At 41.3% G+C, this 27163-nt stretch overlaps 1 protein-coding gene across 2 annotated transcripts in view; it reads left to right on the top strand.

Annotated features, from left to right (window-relative positions):
- The window catches only part of SLC35F1 (solute carrier family 35 member F1), a 220147-nt gene that overhangs the window by 7511 nt on the left and 185473 nt on the right, over positions 1–27163 (top strand). Inside the window, exon 1 of one of the 2 annotated variants that reach the window (XM_088161886.1) lies at positions 4534–4553. The exons of the other annotated variant lie outside the window; for it this stretch is intronic. Within the exon in view, the coding sequence (XP_088018012.1) occupies positions 4549–4553 (5 nt within the window). The 5' untranslated portion in view covers positions 4534–4548. Of the gene's footprint in view, positions 1–4533; positions 4554–27163 lie in introns of those variants that run through there. 2 annotated transcript variants of the gene reach the window in all.

The following is a 27163-nucleotide window of genomic DNA, read 5'->3' as shown; positions in this document are numbered from 1 at the left end:
AACATTTCTTCAATACATATTCACTCTCACTCATTTTTCTCAGAGACGCCAAACGATTGAGGCAGCAGGTTTTGACTCCCAGGCATCACCTTTTCCTCAGTGCAAGAGGGAGCATCCCCACAGCCTGGCTGTGCTGGGTGAGTGCAGCTGTACAGCAACACTGTGCCCTACATCTGCAAGGAGTGCCAGCTTTTTGGGATGTGCCATGGCACGTGGCAATGACCAAATAATTTCCTAGAGGAGGTGGGTGACCCTTGATCTCACCAGAAAGGTCTGCCCACAAATGATGCCATGCAGGCTCCACGATAAAAAACAGGGACGCTTATTAAGCCAGTTTTCTGTTTGTAGCTGATACAGTAACTTCAGTCCATATTTTCAGATTCCCTTTGGTGTGGTGGTCACATTTGCTTCCTTACACTGCCTGTTCGCCAGGTAATATGACAGGTCACACTCCACCTTCAGATAGGTCTGACCTGTGGCAACCTGTAGGAACTTCAGAGCTGGATAGTGAATCTTCTCTTTTGCTATAACTTCTTTTTTCCTAACAGAAAGTGTAGATGAGTCAAAGCCTTGTGAAGAAGAATTGGTCTTTCTCCAGACTGCATGTTTAGTAAGGTTTCTTATGTCCAGACTAGATTTTTTTGGTTGGAGAGCAAGTATGACTTCATGGTCATCTGGTGAAGGGAGTGCTTATGTAAGAGACCATGTTTAACTCTGCTTTTCTGCATCCCTGAAGGCTGCTGTGAGCACATGTACTGTGAGGTTCCCTTGGGATGAAGAATCTCAACAGGTCATGGTTTCGTCTTAATGCAAAACATGAGAAATTTTGAAAATTAAAAGTTTGCATCTCGAAGATGCTTTCCTCCCCCCGCCCCTCCCATCCCAGCTCATCTTCCAAGGCATTTCAGGCTTCAAAGTTTTCATTTAAAAACGCCCCCTATGCTTGAAACAGATTGCTGCATCTCTAATACAGATAAATTAAGTAATTTATGTCCAATAGCAAGACCATAACCCTAGTGATAATTTCAACCTGTAAACCAGTATTAGCTGATAATGGAATGAAAACAAAATTTGAAACATTCATAGTGATGGCCATTAGTTCACTTAGTCCTCTTCTTTTGTCAAAGGAGCTGTTATGTGTGTGTCCAGAAGTGTCACTGTACATAATTTGGCTGCACTGATTTTAAAAGGGTGCTGTCTTCTGTGCCACATTTATTCTCATTAGTTTTCTCATCTGGCAAGTGTTTTTTGATGGGTGTTGGCTTTTTCTGCTTCCCATTTGGTAGAAGTGGAATATGAGTTAAGAGGCATGTAAATCTTTCCCCCTCTTTAGTGAAATAGAGAAGAAGCCATTGACATTGTGGGAGGGATATGTCAGAATCTGTTCCTGCTCTGATACCTCTTAATCAACTCTTCGAAGCAGAAGAGAGCTCCACAGCTCCACTCCTGGATCTCTCCAGCCTAATAACTAAAATTCTGGTTCTTAATGTAGCCTTGAGGTGGCTATCTCAGAGCTTTTCAGGGAAGGGGGGAGTTTAAGACAGCTGGGCTGGGCTGAGTAAGAGTGGTGGCTGCAAGGCAGAAGAGGGGGGAATTATCTCTCCTTTTTTTTTGAAGAGACGAGGTAGATGTGTAACTTCAAGTGGAGGCCTGAAGTGAGTCAGTGAAAGGCAGAGGTCAAATGCTCCAAGGAGGGGTAAGGCATAAGCTGTACCCTGTCTGATGCTTTCTGTTTTTTACCAAAATTTCAGTCCTTGTCTACCCAGGTGCCTCTGTGGCTTTTCCAGATTGCAATATTATTCTTTTGGGTTTTTTTGCCCTATGATGGTGAGACAAATGCTAGAAAATACTTATTAAAATTAGATTAATTACCTTGTGATTATTTTAAGCCCTGGTGTTTTATGCAGTTTAAACAGCTCTGTATTTCCAGTGGCTTCTGCAGCCTGATTTGGGCCATTTGCCTTCTGAAATATCATCTTACTTGAAGCTGAATGCTGTAATGAAACGAAAGGTTTCTTTCCTGTCACTTCTTTCCTTTTCTCTCTCTGCTGCTGCTACTACAGACATGAAATGCTTTAGAACATGTTCTTTTAAACTTCCTGCTGCCAGTATATTGAGGTCTGTAGGGATTGTCCTGGGTAGATTGAAAGTGAGAAAGGACAGAAAATAGCAAGTAGGATGGGAAGAGTTGAGTAGGGAGCTGGAAAATATTTTAATGGGTTTGGGATTTGATACTTGAAGGAAGTAAAACTTGAATGTTGTAGATATAATTTTCGTCAGGCTGGGTATGAGGATTAAGTACCCTTAGGCAAAAAAGTTTCCAAGCTTCATTCCATATAGTGAGGAAAAGCCATCACTCAAATATAAGTAACGATCAACTGAAGTGCCTCCTTGTCCAGGTTTGGGACAAATTTGGAAGGGAACTGAAGGGCAGAATTCAGCAGCCCTTTCCCAAACTTGTTCGGGAGATAAACCTCCTTGGAGAAAAGTGGGAAAACCTGTTTATTTAACAAGCAAAGTATTCAGAAGCATAATAAAATGAATGATATTCAGCAATAAAATCTCTTGCTGTTCTGAAGAGATGGCAAATTCAGAAAGTCCTTCAGAGAGAGCCCTCTGTGGGTGTTTCTCAGCTCACTGAGTGTCTCAGTCCCTCCTGTGCTGGAAAATGCCATGTCCCAGCCCTGGTGAGCCACAGGTGTGAGCTCCTGGTGTTCTTCTGGGTTTTCAGTCCAGAGCAGGTTTGAATAGTTCAAGGAAAAGAAAAAGCCAGAGTCTGGGCAACTTCACTGCCTCAGCTAGCTAACAAACTAACTGAAAGCAAAGGAGAGCTCTCTCCCACTGTCCATGCTGCAGACAATGCACACCAAGAGAGAGCTGAAGCTCTTATCTCTGTTTTTGAAAACAGCTGCGAAAAAATTTCACTGCGTTTCCTTCTCTCCCCCTTTACTCTCGGGTCTAGTTTTAAAGGCACAAAACTTATTTCTGGGCTAAAAGATGAATGGGGACACAATTCAGCATCATAAAGTCACCCCAGGGCACTCCTTTTCCTGTGTAACCTACCAGACATGCACAGGTAACTTCCAGTCAGGTTTTGATGCTCTGCTGTCAGGTGCCTGATGTTCTTAGTGGGACACTTTGTAGAAAAAGGACTTTCAGCATTTGCAGAAGTGCTGTCCAGCTTGCCCCAGAGCGTAGCCCTGGAGACCTTGCTGCATTGCTGCCTCCTCATATTCTTCTGCCAAAGCTGCTTGGCTTTTTGTTGGTGCTCACCAGCATATTTTGACAGTATTCTTAAGGGTTTTCTTTTTGGGTTGAGTCTGTGGTGGGGGAATCATATCTTCAAAGACATTCAGTAGATTCCAGAACATTTGGAGGATTTAAACTAGAAGCACAAGGGCAAGGTGGTGTGATGGTTATCATACATGTATGAAGGCAGCTCTTACTGGCACTGTAAAGGAAAATTCAGTTTTCTCTCATTTAAACATAATGGTGACAGCAGAACAACTCTGCAGTAGCAGAATTGCACTCAAGGACTGAGGCAGAATGGTCAAGGTAAGATGCAGTGCCATGATGGTGATTGGAGGGTTGCCAGAAATGACAGAGTTACATTGGATTTATATTAACCAAACAAAATCTCTGCGATTCAGAGTTGCTCCTGATTTAGAGAGGTTACTTGAGTTTAAGGCACCAAGTAATTAACTTGAAAAACTCTGTCTGTGACTGTGTGTAAGCATGTGACATTTTTTAGTTACCTGAAATCAACTTCCCATTATAATTAAATAAATTCTAGCACATTCTAACTTGTAGAAGAATTTCTGTTAAATTTGATGTCTGAAATTGTCCATACATATTGATTTGGTATGCATTACTGTGTTAATGGAACTTATTATTACTCAGCTAGATTAATTTATCAGATTTATTCCTACATTACAACCTATAGATGTATTGAGACATGAGCCCACAGAATCAATACCAATTTCTTTTCTCATTTATGAATGTTCTTACTAACATCCAAAACACTGTTACACCCAAGAGTATTTAGCTGCCATTTATCATGAAGCATTACACTCTGACAATTTTAAATTTGTCTTTTTTCTTTGTCTTTTAATGATTATTTTTTCCATTTATGTGGGCACTTGTTTGAATAAAATGCCATGCATCAAGCTTCAAATGAGTAATGATTATGCTAGTCATTGTGTCTACCAGTAACTTAGGTGTGCAAAATCAGGTCTCTGAGGCCAGACCTAATCTTTGAGATGTGTTTTGGCTGCTGTTCTGCGTGGCAGGTCCAAAGTGGGAGAGGGAACAAAGGTACAAATGTAACTTATACTAAGTTGCCTGCCAAATGTGGTGTATTTGCATGTTTTTCTTTGAGCAGCAGCCATGCATGCATTTATCTTTCAGAAGCAGCAGTGTTTGGCTGAGGAGTAGTTGCAAAGAGCAGCTGAAATGGGCAACTGATGTGGAGCTCATTCACTTGCTTCCAGAGCTTGAGCTGTTGAAGGCTCATGGTGAGAAGTAAAAGAAGTGGGGTCCAGAAGAAATATGGGGTAAGAAAACTGTTTGATCACCTCTGCCTCTGCTGCAATTCAAGGCTGGTAGACAGCACCAATGGCAGGGAGAGACAGCCTTCAGGCAGTCCTAACACTGGCATTTCTATTCCCATCACAGCTCCAGTGATGCTTGGGGATAATGTCCTTTCTTCCTCGGGACGGACCAGAATTGTTCTGTAACTCTCAGGAAGAGAATTGCAGAGGCCGTTTGGTCTCAGCCCAGCCTTAAATGGAATTCTAAGCAGCTCACCAGACATTTAGGTGGAGAAATCTCCGGCAGCTGCATACACACAAAGATAATGTTTCATCCAGTGAAACATGGTTTTCTGTAAGGTGAAACTCTGTAAAACTCACTCTTCTCTGGACAGTTTTTCTTTCTTGTTTTCCAGGAAATGTTGCAGTATCCACTGAGCATGCAGCTTATTTGACCAATTTTTGCCTTATATTTGACTGTTGCTGCTGCTTGTGCACCACTGCAGTTACTGGACATTAAAAGTCAAGCCTGATAAATGAAATACAGCATGCACAAAAGGATCAGCCAGGTGATACACGGAAACTGAAGGGAAAAAAAATCACCCCCAAAAATATCATATATAATTATGATGCAGAAGTAGGCATCAGAGTTTAAAAAGTGGTGAGTTGCCCCATGAATATTGTCTGCTGACCCAGCTGTGGGGTTTGGGACCAAAGCCAGAGCAGGGTGATTTGTGTCCTCCTGACTGTGCAAGACTAAAAGTTACAGGACAGCTGGTGGACAAAATGCAGCTTTACCAATGTGTGCAGTGCAGGACAGGGAAGGGTAGGCTTTTGCCTGTTTTGTTTTCAGGAGAATTGCAGCAGCAGATGAGGGGAAATACTGTGTTTTAAAGGACTTGGAGAGAAGTTACATACAGTAGCTTTTGATTTACAGTCCAGAATTAGACAACAATTGTTTTTTTTGGCCCTGGGTAAATCTCTCCACCTCACTGGGTCTGGTTCAGCACCTCTAAAATGGGGACAATTAAACTTAACAACCTGGAAGAGTTGTTGATTGGTTAATGCTTGTAAAATGCTACAGAGTGCTATAAAATAGAGCATAGTACTCAGAAGCATCTGGTTTGCAGTTACTATAGTGCTTCTCTGAAACTTTATGGGCAAACTTTGCCAAGAAACAAAATTATTAATGCATGCAGTACATGTAGGCATTGGGAGATGAGGGACAGACAGCTTTTCAAAAGCATCTAACTTTCCTGAAGTACCTTCTCTCAAAATACAAGAGGTTTCCCAAGAGCACCTGAAGTGGCCTGGGGCTGAAAGCAGTGTCAGGTGAATTTGGGGCTGCAGAATGAGGCTCTGGCAGGTGCCAGAAGAGCTCCTTGCTCCACTCCCCCTTTTTCTTGACCCTGTTCCCAGCTTCTTCCTGCTTTGTTTTGCTAGTGGAACTGTTGGCACAGTACCATCGAAAAACAGGTTGGTGATTTGATTCAGATGGGAAAAAATGAGAAAAAGTTTCTGCCATTGTTGGTTTGTGTTTCCAGATGGATCTTCTCTCCAGTGTAGTTTATCATGTGGCTACACACATATGGATTATGAAGCTGGTACATGGGTGAGAACAAATGGAGCCTGGGGCAGCTGAAATTCTCCTGACACTGGAGATGATTCCACAAGCCACGTTACCCAGACACAAAAAGGTGTTGCCATCACAGAGCTTAGAAGGCGTGTTAGTGAGCTAACCCTTTTTCCTGCCTCCAAAGACAGGTTACACTGATTTCATTGGAGACACGTATGGCAGCAGAGAGCAGTCATTTGGTGAAGAGCTGATCCTGGCTGAAGCTCAACACATTGTGTGTGAAACTGTTAACAAAAGGGAAGGAACTAAGAATGTACTAGAGACAAGCTTGTAATAATTTCTGAGACTTGCATCTTGACTATTATTGAGATACTTGCAATGTAAATATATGCACTATATGAATAATGCACATGTATACACATATTGATTTGGTTTAATAGGAGACTGTTAAAAAAAATAGAAGCACTGATGGAGGGAAGAAACCATTTCCAAATCCATCACTCCTTCACTGATGCCTAGAAATTATTAAGAGAGGGTCACAAGTTACCTCATGTGAAAATTCAACTTCTCAGTCATTTTACAGAGCTAGGTAAGATAACATGAGCAAAGGCTGAGAAATGAGTTTGTTCTTAACAGAGCATCATGAACTGCCAAAAGGAGGTTGCACTTTTGTCTCTTCCCTGCTCCTGGCCAAATTGCTCCTTCTGCTTTTGCTAAGTCAGGTCTGGTTTCTATCATAGGCAGATCGCTAAAATCACAGATCATTAACCCAGCTGAAAGAGGTTGCTGTTGTAGCTGGGTTTTTAGCTAACTTTTCATTAAACTAGTGCCTAGACTGATAATGAAAGGAAGGAGGCTGTGAGCAGAGAGGAGTAAGGGCAGAAGAGGTGAGGAAAACAGGGATGAGAGGCAAAAGAAACTGGAAAGAAGGAAGGGAAAGTATATCTTTCTGTGGTCTCAAGCTTTTTATTTGGCTCATCTGTGTTGTAATATCATGCCTGAGCTAACTACTTGTTGCCAAAATCTTAAGCTTCCTCTTGCTTTCTTGTTACAAACCTTAGTGCTGATGTTCCTGAGAAAATGAACACATATGAGACCCGTTGGCTATTGACAGCTGGTAAACAATCAGCTGTAGCCAATTCCTCCCTCAGGTAGGGGGGAAGTAGTGTGAGTATAGCAGAGAGGAAAAAGAAGTTTGTCAGATATCAGGTAGTATGATTCTGAATGGGGCTGGTAGAAAAATGTCTGCTGTTAGACTTGTAAGTACTTGCTGTTGGAGGTGATGGTGGAGGTGTGATGCAGCCCTAAATTGACAGTAGTCTTTGTTAAATTTATTTATTTTTAGGCAAGCCCGAGTTCAGTGAGAATAGGCATGTGAAAAAGCTTAGTATAAGCATGCTCTGTTTCCCTGTTGCTAGAAAATGGAAGGGGAGCCTGATCCATGAAACAGGTTTTTTTCCCCAGTAAATAAAAGGGGAGGCACGTGTTCAGCAGGTCTAAAATCGTTATATCTGGTGTGCAACAGTGCTCCTGTGTGCTTTGTGACTAACTTCTGTCTCTCTGCCAAGGTGTGCAGTAACTTCTTCACTGCAGCTGACTAGAAAAATAGCCCAATCTGTGGTGGCCAAAATTGGTGGCCACTGAACTGGTTTGTCTCCCTTTCCATGACGACATGTGATGTATTATAGTATTCTTCTATAATAAAGTGTGAATAGCTGTTTTTATTTGGCTGATGTGATCTTGGAGGCTTATTGCCATTCTCTGACCTTTTTCTTCCTGAAGCCAGCAGCCATGCACAAGCTTTCCTGAAACTGTGCTTCTGATCTGCAATCCCATAACTTTAGTTGCCAAAATAATTCCTTAAGATCAAAATATCCACCAATCTGGCCACCTTGGGAACGGTCACAAGATTGTACTGACATAGTTTTCTGGAAGCATTTCTCTGTTAGTCCTGCTTCCCAAATTGATCCTGTATCCTCCTAGCTGTTGGATTTTCACTTGCAGTACTGTTGTGTAGAGTTGCTGCACAGTTCTATTCTATCAGTTCACAACAACTTCTCTCCTGCAGCAAGCAAAGCTTTTGTATTTAGAGCACCAAAAGCACAGGTAAGGAAGAAAAGGGACTGATCGTCTTCAGACTGGGAAGGTGTCTATTAGGAGGAGTACAGGTTCTGTTGATTTCAAAAGAAAAAATAACAGCACATCACCCTTCTCACTCCCAGGGAAAAAACCCAAACCCCAAAAAACCAAGAAAGCAAAACCACACAAAGAAATACCACCAAACTCAGCGACTTTGCTGCAGGGCATTATACAGCAATTTGTATTTTGATACCAAAATGAGTGAGCAGGAAACTAGGGAAGAAGATTTCAGGTAAATTCTGCCAGTGTTTGAATCCCATTTGTTGGGAGGGAAGAAATGCAACATGACAAAAACCTCCATCTGACTTTGCCTGTCTGTGTTCAAGTATGCTTCTGTGGCATAGAAGTAAATTATCATGGAGAGAAGGACCTGCTTCTTGCTGTTTTGGTGTTTCCTGATGACCATGGCTCTTCTCTGCTCTTAGGTAGGCAGAGATGGCAAATGAATTTGCTTGGAGGTGTGCTGTGGTATAACCACACTGGCTGGTTTTATAAACTCAGTGATGTCCTGAGAGAGGGAAAGAAGATGAAAGACTTATGGTATGAGTAAAGAAAATACACCATCAATGCAGGGAAAAGCCATATGTCAGTTCTTAAGATTAATTCCTAGCTGGACCCCAAAGTACATGATAATCCCCAGTTTTGTTTCCTTTGCCTGTCTGACTCTCTCCTTTCCTCCTCCTCCCCCGACATGCAGCCTCCCTTCACAGCCACAGCAGCACCATGGTTTCAATATTTCCTGAAAAGGAAGGGGGAGTAAGGGGAGAGTCCCTCATGGCTGGTTAAGAGGGTCTATTATAGAGGATTAACTGTGCCCAAACAATGCAGCCCCTCGAGGAGCCCGTTACCCTTTTGAGATGCGTGTGTGGGTAAGAGGGCACACTGCTGTCCCTGTATCCCAGCCCAAGTGCGTGTGGTTCCATGCCCTGGTTGCTATGACAATTAATCGCGTCTTTTAAGGGCTGGTGCCGACTACAGATCCCTGTAAATTGCCTGAAAGACTAGTTAAAGCTGCTCCTTAGGCACCTTTATTTGCTTTTACCCCGAAGAAATGGGATGGTGAGGTTTTCTGCTCCCTACTCGCAAAAAAAGCCCGAGTAACTTGGTATATGCTTTTAGACTGGCTTTCACTTTCCTGAGCATGGTGAGATATGGAATTTTTCTGAAGAACAACTGTAAAATAGACAGAGATGTGGTGCCTTCCAGCTCTGTTCCTGTAGTCTTCATGTGGCCAGCGGACTGTGCATGCCTGGGAAATGTGAGAAGTATAGTCTTAAAGAGGTGTTCATGGATTGTTCTGTGTTTGTTTGTTTTTATTGGAAGGTTTGCACTAGGCAATTAACGTGTATATCTTTGGCTTCTCTTTGTACCTTAAAAAAGAACAACAGGGAATTGCTGTGGCGTCTCAACCTACAGCAAGACTGTACTCTGTATTTGCCTGTTTGCCAAGGTAATGGGAGAGAAATAGATGTTTCCCCATGTCATTAGTCCAGAAACCTGAACAGCAGTGAATGCAGATATTCTTAAAGGTCTTCCTGTAGGTAAAAGCCCTGTTCACTGGAAAGGCAGTCCTAACTCCCTCAGTACATTATTAGAATGGTTGAAAAAAATATGTCCAGAAGTTTGAGAAGTTTTTTTCGTCCTTGAAGGCACTAAAGTCTCTGTTGCCTTTAATATTGCTTCTCAGGGAAGAAAAAACCACCAAAACCAAACCCCATGAAGGGAAACAAGTTTAAAGGGATAAATTATCAAATCTACAATATTCTCTCTTAACCTTAAACAAAAGGAGAGGTGCAATTCAGTACAGTCTCTCTTTTTTTGATGAATGTCACCTTGATACAAACACATTTTTATTCACAACATGCGTCTGAGGAAACTTACAATTACTTTGACTGAAGACAGTGGGCAAGATGTTGGCATTGTTTGGTATGTCATATCACAGTCAAATGTGCTAAAATAGATTAGATAACTTAGATTATTAAAAATATTATTAACTGTGTGCATTCAGTGCATGCTACGTACCCTAGTTTTGGGTGACTAATTTAGTCAAAGAGACTGCTCACAGAGACATAAATATACCATCTGCAGGATCATAGGTGTATAATACTGGTTTGCTTTCCATTTATCAGGTACTGCAGTTGATAATTAAGCCATGGTTGAAGAAATAGTTGTGTTCCATCTTGTGTACAAACACGTATGATCTTTTAGACTTGGTCAAGCTGGAGCAGCTACAAGAGAAGCAATCAAAATGGACCCAACCCCCAGTCTATGGCTCTGCAGCCATTACTTCTTCCCCTTATTAAAGAGTTTTAAACTGGAAGTGTGCAGGATTGCTGCTCAAGGCCTGCAGGTTAAGGTCTTGTTTATTCAGTTTGTATCCTTCAGGATCAGCTTTCCTGTGTGGAAGAACAAGAACCAGTTAAATAGCAGTACACTCCCTTCCTTCCTTTTCATGGTGCCTGTGGAAAACCCCTTCTCCAGTCTACATTCTTCCTGGTCAGCAGAGGACTGTGAAAGGCCCCAAGAAAGGTGGTGTTTTTTGAGGCAGTACCTGTTCAACTTACTAATAGCCCTGGAGGTTCTACTCGGAGAAGGAAATAACATCCTCTGTCCTTGTCTAGCCATTGACAGTCAGAGCCCCATCTTGGCATCTGGAATTGGCTTGCAGGGGATGTGAGGCAGACCAGGTTTCTGTTCCTGCCATACTTGTAGTGGCTCTGCATCATGATGATTGTGACTCAAAGACCTGAACCTGTGTATGCCCAGACTCGTGCTGTTGCCAGTGCTATCAGCTATAGCCTCTTGCTCTGTTTTTCCTATGAGACTCTCTTCAAGCCAGTATATTTAAATTTTTTTTCCAATACAATGTGGTTTCTTTTGGTTTTTTTCCCCTTTAATGCAATATAATAGTAATGATGGGGCTCTTGCTTCAGGCAGCCCTGTGTATGTGAGCAGTGCTTGCCTTGAATACATCAGTGTGATTACACAGGCCCTGGTGTTGTGCAGTGCATCCTATTCAGCCATCACTGTGTATCCTTACAGAAGTCTTGAAACTTCTTTTTTTCCTCCTGCATCCACTGCTGTGCCAGGACTCCCCTTTGTGGAAATGGTGGGCCAGGTTCTCAGGGCTTTTCTGGGGTGACATTCCTCCAGGTCCCAGTGGGGCTGTGCTGGGAGGCTGACGGAGGCTGGGAGAAGATAGCCTGCATGATGGCAGAAAGCTGAGAGTGCTCTCCAGCTGCAGGACCTTGAAACCCAGCAGAACAATAGATAACAGCTTCTTTACCTCTGCTGGCAATGCAAGAAGAAGCTTGCTTTGTTTGAGACCCCGAGTTCTCACTACTAAAACCCCTGGGTTCTTCCCACTTTAGGGCTACCACACATCTGGCAGGAGACACCGTGGTGCATGGCAGGAGCTGCTGCCACTTGTGTTACCCCTGCCAGCCATGGCCCTGCTCCACTCCTGTGGGGTGGCTTTAGCACAGAGCCCTGCAGCATTGTGCCAGCTCCATCTGGCCTGGAAAACAATTTTACTTTATCTTTGTCGTCTTAATTCTTTGACTTTTGTGAAGCGTTAGTTAGTTGTTCCTTTTCCCCTGCTGCCTGTGTGGCTGCTGTTCCCTTCACCTGCAGCTTCCCCTCCTTTCTTCTCCCCAGCCTGGCTGCCTCTTTTTCTCGCCCTTCTCACAGAGGAAGATATTCTTAGGCAAGGGTCAGATGCTCAGGTCTCTTGGGGAAAGTACTTCAGGGTTCTGAGTCTGAAATAGCACAGTGGCTTTCGGTGCCTGCTGGGAGGAGTCACTAGCCTGTGTCCTCTCTCCCAACTTCTTTGGGCTGCCATGGAGTTGTTTGGCCCTACTTAAATGTGTAGGCTTGAAGGGGCTTTGAAAAGCAGAAGTGAGCTGAGTCTGTTTTCCCATGGCTTTAATCTGTTTAGAATGTCTTATAAAGGCAACCTGTCTAATTAAAAATAAAAGCAAACTTATATTAAGATTTGATTTTTTGCAATTGAAGTTTTTTGATGCAGGGCTTTGCACTACTGTTCTGGCTTTGTCTGCTCAGGGCTATAGATCTTCCAGCTGCAGAGAAAATCAGGTGAGGTACAGCATGTCCTCTTGTGGAAGAGCAGTTTTAACATAAAAAGGGTATACATAAAATCAGCTATTTGTAGCTGGAAAAAATAATGCTGTAATGGAAAAATTACAATGCAGTGATGTGAACAAAGGAAAAAAAGCTCCTTTAGTTTTACCCCATGTTCTGATATGCAGTCCCTGTGTTTTGAGCAAGGCATTTTCCATGTTTACTTCTGGTTTTCCCCCTTGGATGCAAACACTAGCCCTTCATCAGGAGACTTGGACTATTTAATGAAAAAGCAGGAAAAATATTTATAGATGCTTCTAATTTGTATTGTAAATACTGGCTGGCAAGGAGAGCAAGAGGCTAGAAAGGCCATGGCACAGATATGGAAGAGTCTCTTCCTTCTCTCACTGCAAGCTCAAAAAAACATAAAAGAGCAATGTAATTGGGATGCTGTTGAATTATGTATAATATTGGTGTCAAGTTCTCTATCAGTTTAATTTTGGTAATGTTTTCTTTCTTGCCAACAGAATAGTCTCTGTAAATAAGATGCCTCCTTGTTTGCTTGCATGGCCTGATTATATACAATTATCCCTTGACTGCTATGACTTTTTCAATTAGTAGTGAGCTCAGCTGGGTAGGTATTCTAGGATTTCATCTGAAATATTCATTGCTTTAACTGACCACATAAATGCACATGGTTCAACCCCAAAACTGGGAAAAGCCATTCTGCTGACAGCTTCACTGCCTTCCTTCAGTTTTCTTACCACTTGCCACACTAAGAATGACCTCCATGGTTTTAAATAGAAGGTGCCCTCTCAACGGAGGTAAAATTGACAGTATTCTATAAACATAGTACGTCTAGAGCTTTTACATTTTAAAGTTGCCCTGGTAACTGTGAAACGAACCTGGGCAGAAGGTTTTTGTCCAGCCTCAGATCCAGATGTGTTTGCAAGAGCATTTTTTTGCCTACTTTGCAGCACATCCACGTCCTCCTTAACTTGTGGAAACCTCTGTTCCATGCCTCAGCTCCACATCTCTGAGGCATTGTTATCTTTACTGCTTCAGAGATGGAACACAATTTTCTCCCTTGTCAGAGGGAAATAGCCATCTACAAATGCAGTGGTCTGGCTGTGATATGATAGACTGTATTCATAAACAGATTGGGATTCAGATTTCAGGTTACAGAGATTTTCTGCAGACTGTTGTTTGAGCAAAGAGACAAGAGATGGCAAACTCATGTTAACTGCAGTTAATGAACCTGAAATTTCAGTTTTAAATATTTGAAAAAGGTTGTCTTCAGCATTCAGAAAACAAAGATCCGTATGGAGTGTGTTAGAAAAACGTGTTTTTTAGTGAAACTTCCAATGTTTGGCCCTACAGAGCTTGGAAAAATCAACACTTCCATCTTATGTGGTGCCTGAAGAAGGCAAAAAATAAGCATACAATTCCCAAGTGTTTTGGTTTCTGTGTGGGGTTGCGTGGCATACTCAGCTTCACCACAAAATCTTGCCTGTTCACCATGTCCTATAGTAATAGGCTTAACACAAGATTTATTAGGTTCCTAAATAAAATATTACTTCTCTGTATTTTGAGTTGAATATTGGTGGCTGATCTAGAATAAAAATTAGCCCCAAAATGTATTGAAAGAGATTTGTACCCTCCAGTATGTCAAAGATTGATTTAGCCCCCCAAAGCTCCTTAGTTTTTAATTAACTTTTCTCCTTGCTTCTTTCACCAGAAGTTTTTGTGATATCATCTTTTTCTGTGAAGTCGTAGCTCTATGTGCTCTTAGAAAAAAAAATTATATCTATTTTCTGGTAGGGGCACTGAAGGATGTGAAAGAACATGTACTAACCAACCTTATGTGCAACTTATTTTTAAGAGACAAAATCTGAAAGCCTTACTTCTTTCTGTGCTGTAGCAGAAGGCTTTTGGGGCATCTCAAAGAAGACATAATTAGAACTAATAGGATAGATACAAAACCTAGGTAGTAGAAAACAGGATTTGATGGAGGTATCTATTTGTATGTGGACTAATCTTTCAGAAGAAGAGATATCATCCAAACTAAATCATAGAAAACCCTGCCAAACCCATTTAGAGGAAATAATTCTCTGCTGATGGGAGGAAGAGAGAGGTACAGATGATATAAAACATCCTTTGTAGCTCTGATATCAATATTTTTTTTAGCTCTTTGTCAAACCTGACATTTTAGAGTTATTAAAGAGAGGGATGGAGGATTTGTATAAGAAGCACCAGGTCTAAATGTGTCTGTGGCGTGCTATTTTCTGTTTCCCTTGGCACAAGAGTATGATTTGTCACAGGCATCACCCTGCGACTCTGGCTGTCCCCGCTGCCTGGAGCAGCGGTGGGATCGGGATATTCAGGGGTTCCCGTGTCGGGAGCGGAGCGGGGCCGCCCTGGGCGGGCGGGACAGCGCCCATGGCAGCGGGGCTGCAGCTCCCTCCCTCCCTCCTCTCATCGAGGGCTGCTGCTGGGCTGCTTTCAGCATCGCTGTCCCCTGCTCCCCGCCTTTGTGGCACCCAAACCGCGATGAAAGCAGCCTCAATGAGCGTCCCCCCGCCGGGCAACGCGGGGAGCAGCGCCTGGAATGCGCGCAGTTCATTGATAAATCCGCAGCCTGAAAGGATGGAGATGCCTTTGTGCGAGTGCATCCAGCCCCCGCCACAGGCTGGGGGCAAATCCCGCTGCCCCGGCCCTCCGCCCCTTCATCTGGGCTGCTGGGAATTGCCTCTTAGGATTCTTAAATCCCTCGTGTTAAAGTAATGTATCCTCACAAAACACTGCATGAACTCGGGGGCCCTTTGAGGACTTTTCCACAGAGCTGAAAGCGTTGGGAAGCAGAAATGTAGCAGAGACCTGCTGCATGAGGAAGCGAAGCAGTGTTTTGTAGCTTTGAAAGATTAAAAAAGACACCAACAACCTACTAGACAAAAAGTAGCGTGTTGTTTGTTTTTTTTTTTTTTTTTTTTGCCCCCAAACACAGATGTGAGACAATGGCAATGTCCTAGGAGCCAAACAATCCATGAACTGACTGTGAGGTACATGTTTCTTTGCCTACCAGCCTGAGAACAAATATTGCATTTAGAACAAATGGGTGAAATTTAACTGAGTTAGCAGAGAAGCACAGTCTTGAGGTCTCCCTTTCCCCACTCTAATTATTATTTCTTATGGAAGTCCCACTTGCGCTCCAAGGCTGTGAATGAGTGGAATTTTTCTTCCAAAGCAGATAATCCAACTGCTTGGCTGTGAATGGAGAATTGTATGTCTTTCAAATTACCCCACCAACTTTCAACACACAATGATTTTCTGAGATTTACAAGTGGAACTCTTAAATTAGTTTGTGATTTAAATGGAATTTTAAATTTTATTCCTTCGAGACTTCTCTGGCTGCTTCCTTTTCATGTGCTAAGCAGAAAAATAATGCAGAGCTTGCACCTTTTTTTTCTTCCCTTTTTGTTCTTTCTTTTCCCCCCCACTGTTGTAAGGCCTGAATCCATGATGCTTTGACCTTCAGCCTCATGGTGCTGATGGATAGAGGAGGCTTGAAAATTTTTCCTTGTAGACATATTTCTGTTGTTGTAGATATAGAAGCCCTTCATGGAATATACATCTTTGTGCTGGAAGAGAAGAGGAACACATTATTTCCCCAAAGGTTAGCCAAACTAAAAAAAAAGTGGAGAATGAATAAGAGTAAATTTTTTTTTGCTATCTCAAGATGTGAGCTGGGGTGCAGCCATCAGTTTTACCATCCTTTCTTCTTGGTGCAGATGTTGTGTTTTTCACCTAGGCAAGCTCAGCTACCTGAAGGAGACTTGTCACAATCAGGAACATGAGTTATTCCTGTAAGCTGGAAAGTGCTGAAAGCTGAATAATTTTCATTGATGAATTGCCAGTGTGGTTTTTTTTTTTCAAATTAAATTTATGTACTCTAAGCTCTAAATTTAGGTGCATTTTAAATAAACACGTGTGCCTTCTTCTCTCCTTTGTAGAAGAGAGAGAAGTGACCTGAGAAGTCTTTTATTTTTTATGGCTTAAGTTAGATGAGATGCATTCCACTCCTAAGTTAATAGATTGCTCTTGTCTTTTGGGAAGAATAAAAAATCTTTGACAAATTCTACTTGATGAGACTCAGTCTACTTTGTCTCCAACACATAACACAAGGTAAACTTGTGTTAAGCAGGAGAGCCCCAAAGTTAAGTGAAAGTGCCCCCAGACACACACACACACGCACACACACATCCACCCCTATCTGGCAACAACTGAGTGGTGCCTAGAACAAGGTTTTGTTGTAATAGCTAGAATATTGTTCCTTTTGTGCTATTTGAATTGGGGAAAAGCACCTCTTTGGCTTTAGCTGGTGTAGGAAAGGGTGAAATGATGTTGGCAAGAGCATACGAAATGAGAAAGAAGATTGGTGTTTTTATAAAACCTTTTAATTGATTTTAATGTGTTGCTTTTAATGGCAGCATTTAAAAGCCTTTTAGTAAATAATCTCTTCAGTACAGGCTTTTATTTGGAGAAGAGACATCTCCATGAGAGATTTTTAAACGACAGTGCTTCATGCCACAGGTAAATCAACTAAATGGTGTTTTAAATACCCATTGATTTCCTTCTTTCAGCCCCTGTACTTCTGCTATATTTCATGCTGCCTTGCTGTGTGATAATATTGGGCTGTTGTACAGCTAACACAATCTTACTGCCCTGAACAGCAAAAATAAACCCATGTTTTGCCTCATACTTGGAGACAGATGAGGATCTTTCCAGTGCTGGTGAATGAGTTACTGGGGGAAGCTGGCAGACCTAATCCTTGTTGCTAATAGGTAATGTGCTCCTTCAGATTCAATTTCTATCAATTTTAGGTAAGTTTAGATGATTGTCTGTGTTATGGAGAAACAGCAGTGAGTACTAGACTTACATCATTTGTAATTCTTGTGGTTTTAATGGGGGTCTCCCATCAACAGAGCCCTTTAGAGCTTTCAGTGAGACCTTAATACTGAGTTGGTGTGGAGGCTGAGTGACACCATCCACTTTATTTTGGTGAAAATTTGCTCTAATTTGGCCAAGAGTCACACTTCTAAAAAAGCACAAATCACAACGAGATGTGCTACAATACAGCTTGTGTCTGACGCTATGCCAGACTTAAGTGTCCATCCAGTAACACACAGATCTATCTTCTACTTGGAAGCGTGGTAACATAAATAACATCACGAGAGTACAATAAGGAAAATACATTCAGATTTCCCATAGGTAAAAAAAAGGGAGGGATTTTTAACAACATATATGATAAAATTTTCCATAATGTGAAAGTACTATCCTCTGGCCTGCTAATGTAAAGTCTAGTATCTTGCAAATAAGCAGCAAAGTTGCATAAAGAAGATGGGTGCTGTACAAAATGGCTAGATAAAATTAATTTGGCTACTAGGAAAATAAGGCACATATTTTTACCTCAATGACTTTGCAGTAATTACCCTCAGCTACTGCCTGCTAAATCTTGGTTAGATCTTAATTGACATACTCAATTATAAAACTATAAATTTGGGAGAGGAAAGATCTCCCTTGTCTTTAGCTGCAATAATGTAGCTAATTCTAATAACGGTTTGTTATCTCACCAAATACGTTCAGCAAAAGATTTTTCTAAGTTTAATGCCCCTACAAGAAAAAAAAGAATATTCACAATCTCTGAAGAATATAAAACATCCAATCGATGAGTTAATCAAATTAATCCTGTCAGTGGTAGAGAGGGGTTGGGTCTCCTGCTCTCTGACACTGTAGTGGCTGCAAATGTTGATAGCTAAAATTAAAAAACCAGTGCAAAATCTGAGCTGTGGGTTAGTAATGATGCTCCTTTTAGATCTTGAGAAATTTTGAGTTCTCTGGACTATTATTATGTCCCATTACAGATTTTCCAGGTTTACAAATGGGATTTTCTTTAATCATTGTCTTAAAATAAAACCAAACACCAACTAGGCACAGAAATGACAACGCTAAGAAAATGAACATGAAATTTAATGAGGAAGTTTAAAGCCTCATTTTAAAATTTCCACAGTGGTCCTGTAAAATGTAGTTGTTACCCTCCAGAATATTTAGAGCAGCAGTTTCTATCTTTAACAAAATTGAGTATTCTTTAGTCTCCAGAGGGGCGTGCTGCTACCAACAGCTTTGAAACCTTTCCTTGGAACTTCTCTAATGTGGGATGCTTGTTGCATGTTTTGAGAAAAGAAGGATAACAGATCAGGGTATTTTTGACTTTGTCAAAATGTTCAAAGTAAAAAGTTGTGATTTCCCCCCCACTCCTCCCCTAAGGAGGAGAACTGTAACTCAACCCACTTGTTGGCTCTTCTCCACTGAATGCAGATCATATGGTGGAAATCTTACTGAAAGGGAAGTTGTCATTTATTATAAACACATTTCTCTGAAGGGAGTAACTAGTGAACTGTAGACACCTGGATGTACTGAGTGCGTGACTAAACACATCTCTGCTTGCCTGCATACAAATTCTGGGTACTGTAAAGATCACACAGCAAGCCTAAATAATCCACTGTATCGTTTTGGGGATCAGCGTTCCCCAGAGGAGGTTTAACAAGATGAAACTGGCTGCTGCTTCCATCTGCACTCTATGTGCACGTGTTTTGGAGTGCCTTCTCCAGGCTGATCTCCCCAAGTGGCAGCCAGATGTGGCTTTGAACGACTCCCCTGCTCGTTCTGTCCTTTGGCTTTGACTCTTGTGAAACAACACGTGGGTCAAAGTTTGGAAGTCCCGTGCTGCCAGGCTTCAGTGCTGGTGTATGAGGTCCAGTTCCTGCCAACAAAATCCCACCTCCAGCGCTGTTCAGGAGAGCTGTCAGTGCTGGTTCCTGTAGTGGCAGCCAGGGGTTGATGCTGGGATGTGAGCAGGCCTGTGCTGGTACTGACAGAGCAAACCAGTGAAAGAGCTGTGGGCAGCATCCCTAGCAAAAGCAGTAAAATAACTGAGTGGCCAGGGCCTCTGATGTTAGACACAGATGGGCTGTGGGCTATATTGGATTCTGAATCTGATTTGTGCTTTCAATTTAAAATAATGTTGCTACAGCTGCTTTCTTCTTCTTCTTCTTTTTTTCTTTTTTAAATCTCGAAGGGCTACAAAGGAGAACAGAGATTCTTTTTACTGAAGTTGGCATCATCCTTTTTCCCCCTGCTTTTCTACGTGATTTTATACAACAACCACAGCTGACTTTCACGTGAACTGGACAGAAGCAGGAAGAAATTCTGTCTCTGGCATTATTAGCTGACTTCTTGGCATGGGAAAATAAGAGAGTATGCAAACCGCTAACACAGGCAGTATTTCTTGAGATGAGTTTGAACAGGAGCAGCATCTGATGAAGTGGAAAAATGAGCTTTTCTGTTCCAAAGGTTTCATACTTTCTAGGGCAAGGCAGGAAGTGTTCTTTTCCAGAGAGAAAGGAAATAGGAGGGATGCTGGTGAAGTGATATGCATGCTGACGGAGGAATAAGAAACAAATAATACTTCCAAGAAATATTATAGACCCCAAAGTATATCTTTGTGGATTTTTTTTTTTTGCAGAAGTGATTTATTCACTTTAATGCTATTAAAATGCAATAGATGATCACATCAAAACCTGTGATCTGAAAGAACAATTTTCTTCCCCTCATCGTTTCTTCTTGTGTTTAATTTTATGTTCAGTTATGTGTTTTATACCAGAGAAGATAGAATTTGAGCTTTGTAAGCAAGGAACATGTGTGCAGGAAGCATTTGCCATATTGCAGTAGTTGTCAGTAATAAATACAGTATTCCTAGAAACCTTTATCAACTGGATGCTTCTCTGCCTATCCAGTATCATTCCACCACTTGTTTGCCCAGTGAGTTCTCCAAAGACGTATTTTGCTGTGGCTGAAGTGATGCTGAATGCTTTTATTTTGCATTAAAACTACTAGGCATTGAAGTTGCTTGGTCTGTAGCTAATGCAGGTCTCCAGGCTGCTATAAATCTTGGGGCATCAGGAAAGTCAGCCTGTACCAAAGGGAAATAGTGATTTATTCTCATTGATCCGTTTCCTGAATAGTTAGCCATTTCATAAAAATGTCTAGATACACAACAGCATTGGCTCCCTGGGATAGCTAATTATAAAATTGCCCTGCAGTTCTCTTTTAAAACAAAACGAATTTAAAGTATTTTTGTCTTGTTTTTTGTGCAAGGTAAGAGTTTAAAATGCTCTTGGTTTCAGGAGCACATGAAGAGACTTCCAGAGGCAGCATAACCTGTGCTGTGGGGCAGGCAGCTGGGAAGGGGTGCAGGTCCCATCACCTGGATCGGAGACCAGGGCAGGGTCTGAGTCAGTATCTTGTGTTCCTTTGCACATTTCAGATTTTATTAATTTTAGTAATTTGAGGCAGCAGCCTTTGCCTTGGCTTTAGTGTGATTGAAGCACAGGAAGAAGTGATTCTGTGCCCAGGGTCTAGCCAGGACACGTTGCAGGTGCTGGATGTCCCTTTGTCAGGATAAACTCTTAATAAATAAGAGTGGGTCAGTCACTTAGGCTCTTGCTTTGTCAGAGAAAACCCCACCTGCTGAGAGAGAAGATTTTCTAGTGGTTGTGAAGAGAACATTCCCTGGGGTTCCTCCCTCAGCAGTAGGGTGAATGTTATATGGGGCATCATGTTCCATCTCTGATTTTCTTTCTAATGTTGTACCTTTTGGTTGCCTTGTGAACTCCTGGTACCGACCTGCTTTTCGTGTGTTTTTTTCCCCCCTGCTTTTGTGCCTGGCTTTCTACCTCTCCCTATGTTCTCTGGTCCTTTGTGTTATGCTTCTTAATCACCTTGTCATCTTCATGCTTGCCTTCATGCTTCTCTCCTTTCAATTAATGAGTTTCTCATATTTGGCTGCTCTCATACTTCTATACATCTCTTTGCTTTACCCAGACCAAGCTGTTTTAAGAACAATAATAATAATTTCTAAATAAAAACCAAAGAACAATCAGTCTCTCTTGCAGATTTCTCATAACTTCAGTGCATTTAAAATACACACAGATATTCTAAGCTACACTTTCTGTTTTTGAGGGATGTAGCAGGTAAAAACAATAAATTTTTTCATTTATCCTGGTGATAAATATAATCCATGTCCATTTGGGAGCAGTAGCTACAGCTGTCTCCCAGTTTGTATTCCTTTGCTGTGTTAAAGACTAATTATATTTTTAATCATATGAAGCAGGGTTAGTGAAGATTTTACTGTTTGTAATTTATGAGTTTGATAGAAAGGTTTCAGAAGAAGGGTCTCTCCATACACCCTTCTGAAGAAGGGTGTACAACATCACTAAAATTCTCTTCACAGTGCTCACACACACAACATGTATATAATTTTTTCTGCAAATGTAGGAAGGAAAGTGAAAACAAGTTAATATTGCTGAATGCAGCTTCAGGGTAACAGGATGCATCTCAATGTACTTGCTGATGCTGGATTTTGCCCAGGACTCCAAGCCAATAGACTACTGAAGCCCAAAACTCTATGGTTTCTTTAATGATCATAAATAATTGGGAGATTTTGTCTTTGCATTTTACCTCGCAGGCAAGTGTTAGAAATAGGTGTAACCAACTGTCACATAATCCAGCATAGAAGAATGCTGCCTTTCCAGCTGCATGGATGCCTTGCTGGCTGGAGGGTTTTTCTGCACACTAAAAAAAACCCAGAAAACAAAACCAAAACACCACCTGCCAACAGCATATGAAAAGACTTCAGTGCCTTTAATCTCCTAACTGTCTTAAAATGCGTTTAGGGACTATCTGGTAGAAATAATTGGATTTTCTCTCCCTAAATACACACTAAAGTGTTGCATAAACCACAATGCAAAGCTGATTTTACATTGATACAAGTTGCTTGTGAACCTCTATTATTATTATTTTTAACCTGGAGGTGAAAATGGTATATCAAGTATGTGTTCCCACAGTGTTTCCTTTGCTTGACTTTTCCTTTTACTACCAAGATGTTTCATCCATGAACGTTTCAAATACACATCAACTTTCTGTCAGACTGTGGTGAGGAAAAACAATAGATTTTGCAGGGTTACAGGTTTATACATCTTCTATCTTGCAGTTATGGGAATTTATTGTATATCCTATACTTTATTTTTTCTTCCTCTCTTTTTTTAGGCTTATTTGGATGAAAAACAAAAGCTGGAGAACTGCAGTGTGTGTATTTAGAATAGAGACAAAAGTCAGTATTCGATGGAGATCCAGTTTAGCTTCTTTTCTCTGCAGTGGAGTCACCTTTGTACCTTTCCATTGCCCTGGCTTTACAAACAGTAAGAACAGCCCTTAGGTCAAGCTTCAAGTCTTCAAATAAACTTTTTTTAAGTCATCTTTTTTTTTTTTAATGTAGTCGAAGTAGAATTTTTATTCTTCAGAAATCAGTTAGAGTCTAAATACTTGGATTGTCTTTTCTTTCATATAAGGTCTTACTGCTTCAGAATGCTGATGTATTTGTAATTTTATTTTCATCTGCAGGATAAATTCTTCCATAACATGCAACTACAATTAACTTATTTGTGACATAAAATTGCTTTTTTTATATGGTTATCCCTGCAAATTTTAGGCCTAGCTATGACTAAACTAAAGTGATACAGAAAAAGCCTTGATTTGGTGGGAAATTGGCTATTTCCTAGCTTCTTTGTGTAAACTGAGAAGTGACCTTATTAACTACTTCAAGAATAAGTACTACAACAGCATATATGAATTTTGGTTTTGTCTGCATTTCATTTTACTGCTTGTTTTTGATAAACTGTAGTACTAATGGCAAATTATGTAAATACTGAAAAGAAAAAAGAAAAAAGATGCAGGGATTGATTTGCTTTTCTATAGCAAAGCAAAATCCTACAGATCTGCTTTTGATAAGTATGTAGCACCCCCATTCATAGTAAGAGAATGTACTTTTAGAAATGCAGGTAAATCTCCTTTATGTTGCCACCAGGTGTACCTAAGAATCCCTGACCTTAAGGCTGTCCTTTAGCTCCCCATCACACTCTTCCTGTGGATGACCATGCTATTTGAACTCTGCTCCACTCCTTCAACTCAAGCTCTGTTTGCTCTGACTAGCAGAGAGCATGAAAAGGCAAAAAGGGGGAAGATAAGGGTGATTTTTTGGCAGGCAGAGCTTCCACGAGGCTGAAGGTGCATTGGAATGACTCTGAAGATGTGTTGGTTGGGGCTGTTGCCTCTCTGTGGTGGGGACCTGGCACTTGGCCCCCTTGGCATGATGCTTATTTCTGCCCTTGGGTGATGTCTTTCCCAGCCCCCCCTCATATGTAGAGAGGATGTGACATGAAAGACTGGAAGAAACTGTATTTTTGGAGCATAACTGTTTTTATGGAGCATAACTGTTTTTTTTGGAGGCAGATTATGCTGCTCAAAGGTGATAATTTGTTAGGGAGATTTGTGTGAAAATGAGAAATCAGAAAATATGGGTGGGCGTGGGAAAGGAGAGCAATCCTGCATCAGGAAGGGGGAGATGGAGACTGGGCACAGGGCAGAGTATAGGAGGAGTTATGTTTTCCAGATGTGGGCAGAAGCATACATTGGCATGGCAGTACTGTTGTCCAGGTCTGGAAGAGGACTTGATTTTTCTGGATCTCATCACTGCTGAGCTTCCATCTGACTTGAAATCTCATGGCAGAGAGTGTTTTCTCTTTGCATTGGTGATCCACCAAGAGAATGGCAACAGTTTAAGTAACTTCATTAGCCCAGATGGCAGATGAGTAAATTCTGGCTGTGCCAGTGAACCTTAGCAGCAAAGCAGGATAGCCAGTGAGGACACTTGGGGTTTGCAATTTGTTGTTGGAAATCTAAATGATTAATTGCAAACACTCACATGGAGAGGGAACTTCAAATGTTACAATTACATATGAAGGATATCTCAGTTGCCAGAATGAGTGACCTATGAATGCTGAATTTGCTTCCCCTTTCCTAGATCAGAGCTTCTGATAATACAGACGTGCTGCAAATTCTCTATCCTGTCAGTAAGCAAAAGGATTTGCTCAGGACCACTTTGGGTACTGTGCTACAGCTCTGTGGTGGCTGCTGCCTTTTCAACCCAGTCCAAGGATCAAAAACCGGAAAACATGCAGCAAAGGAGGGAATTTCAGGGTGGCAGAGGAATACTTTGGCAGTTTGGACTGTCATAGGCTGCCTTGAAGGATGAGTCATGCAGGATTCAAAGTGACAAGCATTCAAGTACTTATGGATTTAGTGTTTTAGCTTGTAATGTTAAATACAGAGTCAGGGTGAACATCTGTTATGCTATGAAAACTTACTGTGTTCAGGCAAAGCTGCTGCTTAAGAATCTGGCCAGAGTGAACATGAAAAAAGAAAACATGCCTTCAAGACATGGAAAGTTAGCTTAGGCAATCAATAATGAAGCATCTTTGAAGTTTCTAAAACCTTGGAGATTAATTTCCTAACAGAAGAGAATTTCTGTGCCACTTGTGACAATATCTGGTATCGAAAGATAACAAGAACTTTCTATCCTTTGATCAAATTTTAATAATGCTGTGGGTAGGCACATAAGCCTGTTATACTGTCAGGTCTGCAGGACCTCTCTGGGCAACCTATTCCAGTGTTTGACCTCTCTTGCAGTGAAGCTGTCTTAAGATGTTTCAGGAGGTGCCCATGGCCCCTAGTCCTGCCAGTGGGCAGGGAGAAGAGCTGGGCTGCAGCTGCTTGCCAGTGGGATTGTGCCATTCACACTGCAGGTTTCACTGAATTAAACAGGTGTTGCTGTTTTCCCTTATAGTGGTGATTCAAATTCAGTATTGTCACTTTTAATTCCCCTCCATCTCCTGAATTGCCAGGGAACGCTTATACCATTTGGAAAGGTTTCCATATTATCAAACGGATTACAAGATTTCAAGGACAGGTACAGAATTTTTGGATTCCATTAAAAAGTACTGGTTTGATACTCATTTCATCTGAACATCTGAAAAGTTACTTGATTCTTTTGGAAAAAAAATATAGTATTACCTACTTTCAAAATTACTATTTTAAAAGAGTCCTGTCTTTCAGTGTTGTAGTTTTCTGTTGAAATGGTGGCCTTTTGAGTTGCTTTTTGGAGTTGAATATTGATGGTACACAAAGGTAAAATAATTTTGTACTGACACAGGTTAATGCAGCTAAGAAGTCTTGTATTTTTGTGAAGATATCATTAGCTTTAAGCCAACTACTGCTCCACTTCATTAAAAAAATATATATTTCCAAGCAAAATCATGTCATGCAGTGTATCAGGGTCATGACATGAAGGCAGGTGGGCTCCGTCCTGTGAGGTGCTGGCACTTAGGTCTTCCCTCAGCAGAGCACTTTATTTTGTGCCAGGCTGTGATTAGTAAGTAGCACACACTGCTGTGCTTTGCTTGAGAGGGGCTGGACACTCAGCACCCTGCTGTATCGAGCCCAAGAATGTGCTGCATATTAGAGGGGAAAATCTACATTGTACTCTAAAAATACTACCTTTTTGCAGGTCATATTTCCTCTCCCTATTCCCTTTCAGGTCTCTTTGGTACCTGATATTATTCAGTGGTGGTAGATAGGTTTGCTGGACAAGTGCAATGCTTTTATAGAAAGAGTCATTCTGCGATTTCAGATTGCTCAAAGCTTTTTCCCTTCACTGCACTTATTGAGGGGAAGGGAATCTAAATGTATGAGGGCAGAAATAATTTCCCTTTTCTTTAACAATTGCACCCATGATGTCAGCTGCTGCTAGTAATGTAGAGTGATAAATTGACATTGAACTTGAACAGAATTCATGGCGTGCTGGAGACAATAAGAACCTCTGAGGAAATAATTATTTTGCTGCCAGGAGCTCATGCATCTCAAATTGGTTGGTGTGGGGACTTTAGAGCAGCCTGCCTGCCTATTGACTGGAGTTGAGAGCTGGTGCTGCCAGCTCTGTGTTAGTGCAGGAACTCAGGCTTTGTGCTTTGCTCATAGCATGTCAGAAAAAAGAAAAGAGAGTGACAAAGGTCTGATGTTGCCCACTTTTGCTTGCTTGCTTGCAGGGAGAGGCAGTGGGTGTTGAAGACCAAGTTCAGTAATATGTTTTTTCCTGTGAATATAGGACTTTGATACTCTCTCAGTAGTACTTAACTGCAGACACTTGGTTAAAGCACAATTCCTAATGAGTGGGAGGTCAGTTGCACACTGCAGCCGCTAGAATTCAATTTAGTGTTCATGGACTTAATCGATTTGGGGAGGGCAGAGTCCCTCGGATCAGGTGACAGTTGTTACTGATTGGGGTCACAATAATTAAATTTCCCATTGAAGTAATTAGTGTGCATTGAACACAACACTCTGCTGGGGTGTTTTTTTGTTTCGTTTTGGGCGTGGTGCTTTTAAGTAAAAAGCCCAACCACTCTGGTCTCCTGCCCTCAATAAAGTCAGTTTGAGTGTTGAGGATGCTCCATGATGTGCTATAATTAAGCTCCTGCTTTTCGTTAGAATAAAACATAAATTACAATCTAGCACTGAGTTCCTGTTTGCTTTCACTGAGAGTCAGGCATCTTGATGTCTTTTCTGACTTTGAAAATTTTACTCTTTATTGAAAGGTCATGCTCTTGCAGAGAAATAATCTTTCAGTATGTATTTCAGTTTTCCTAGAAGTATTAATACCTGCAAGGGACAAGATAAGATAACTTCCCAAAGTTTGTAGCTTTCTTATATCTCAAAGAGACTTTTCATTTGAATTTTGATCTCTTAATTCAGGATATGTTAATTTGTACAGATCATAAAGTTTTGGAAGGTTATAAATATGTAGGTTATAAGTTATATATTATTATTATGT

This window comes from Sturnus vulgaris, chromosome 3 (genome assembly GCF_052056855.1).
Source record: "Sturnus vulgaris isolate bStuVul1 chromosome 3, bStuVul1.hap1, whole genome shotgun sequence".
Taxonomy (NCBI): domain Eukaryota; kingdom Metazoa; phylum Chordata; class Aves; order Passeriformes; family Sturnidae; genus Sturnus; species Sturnus vulgaris.
This window is presented reverse-complemented; position numbering and strand designations above follow the sequence as displayed.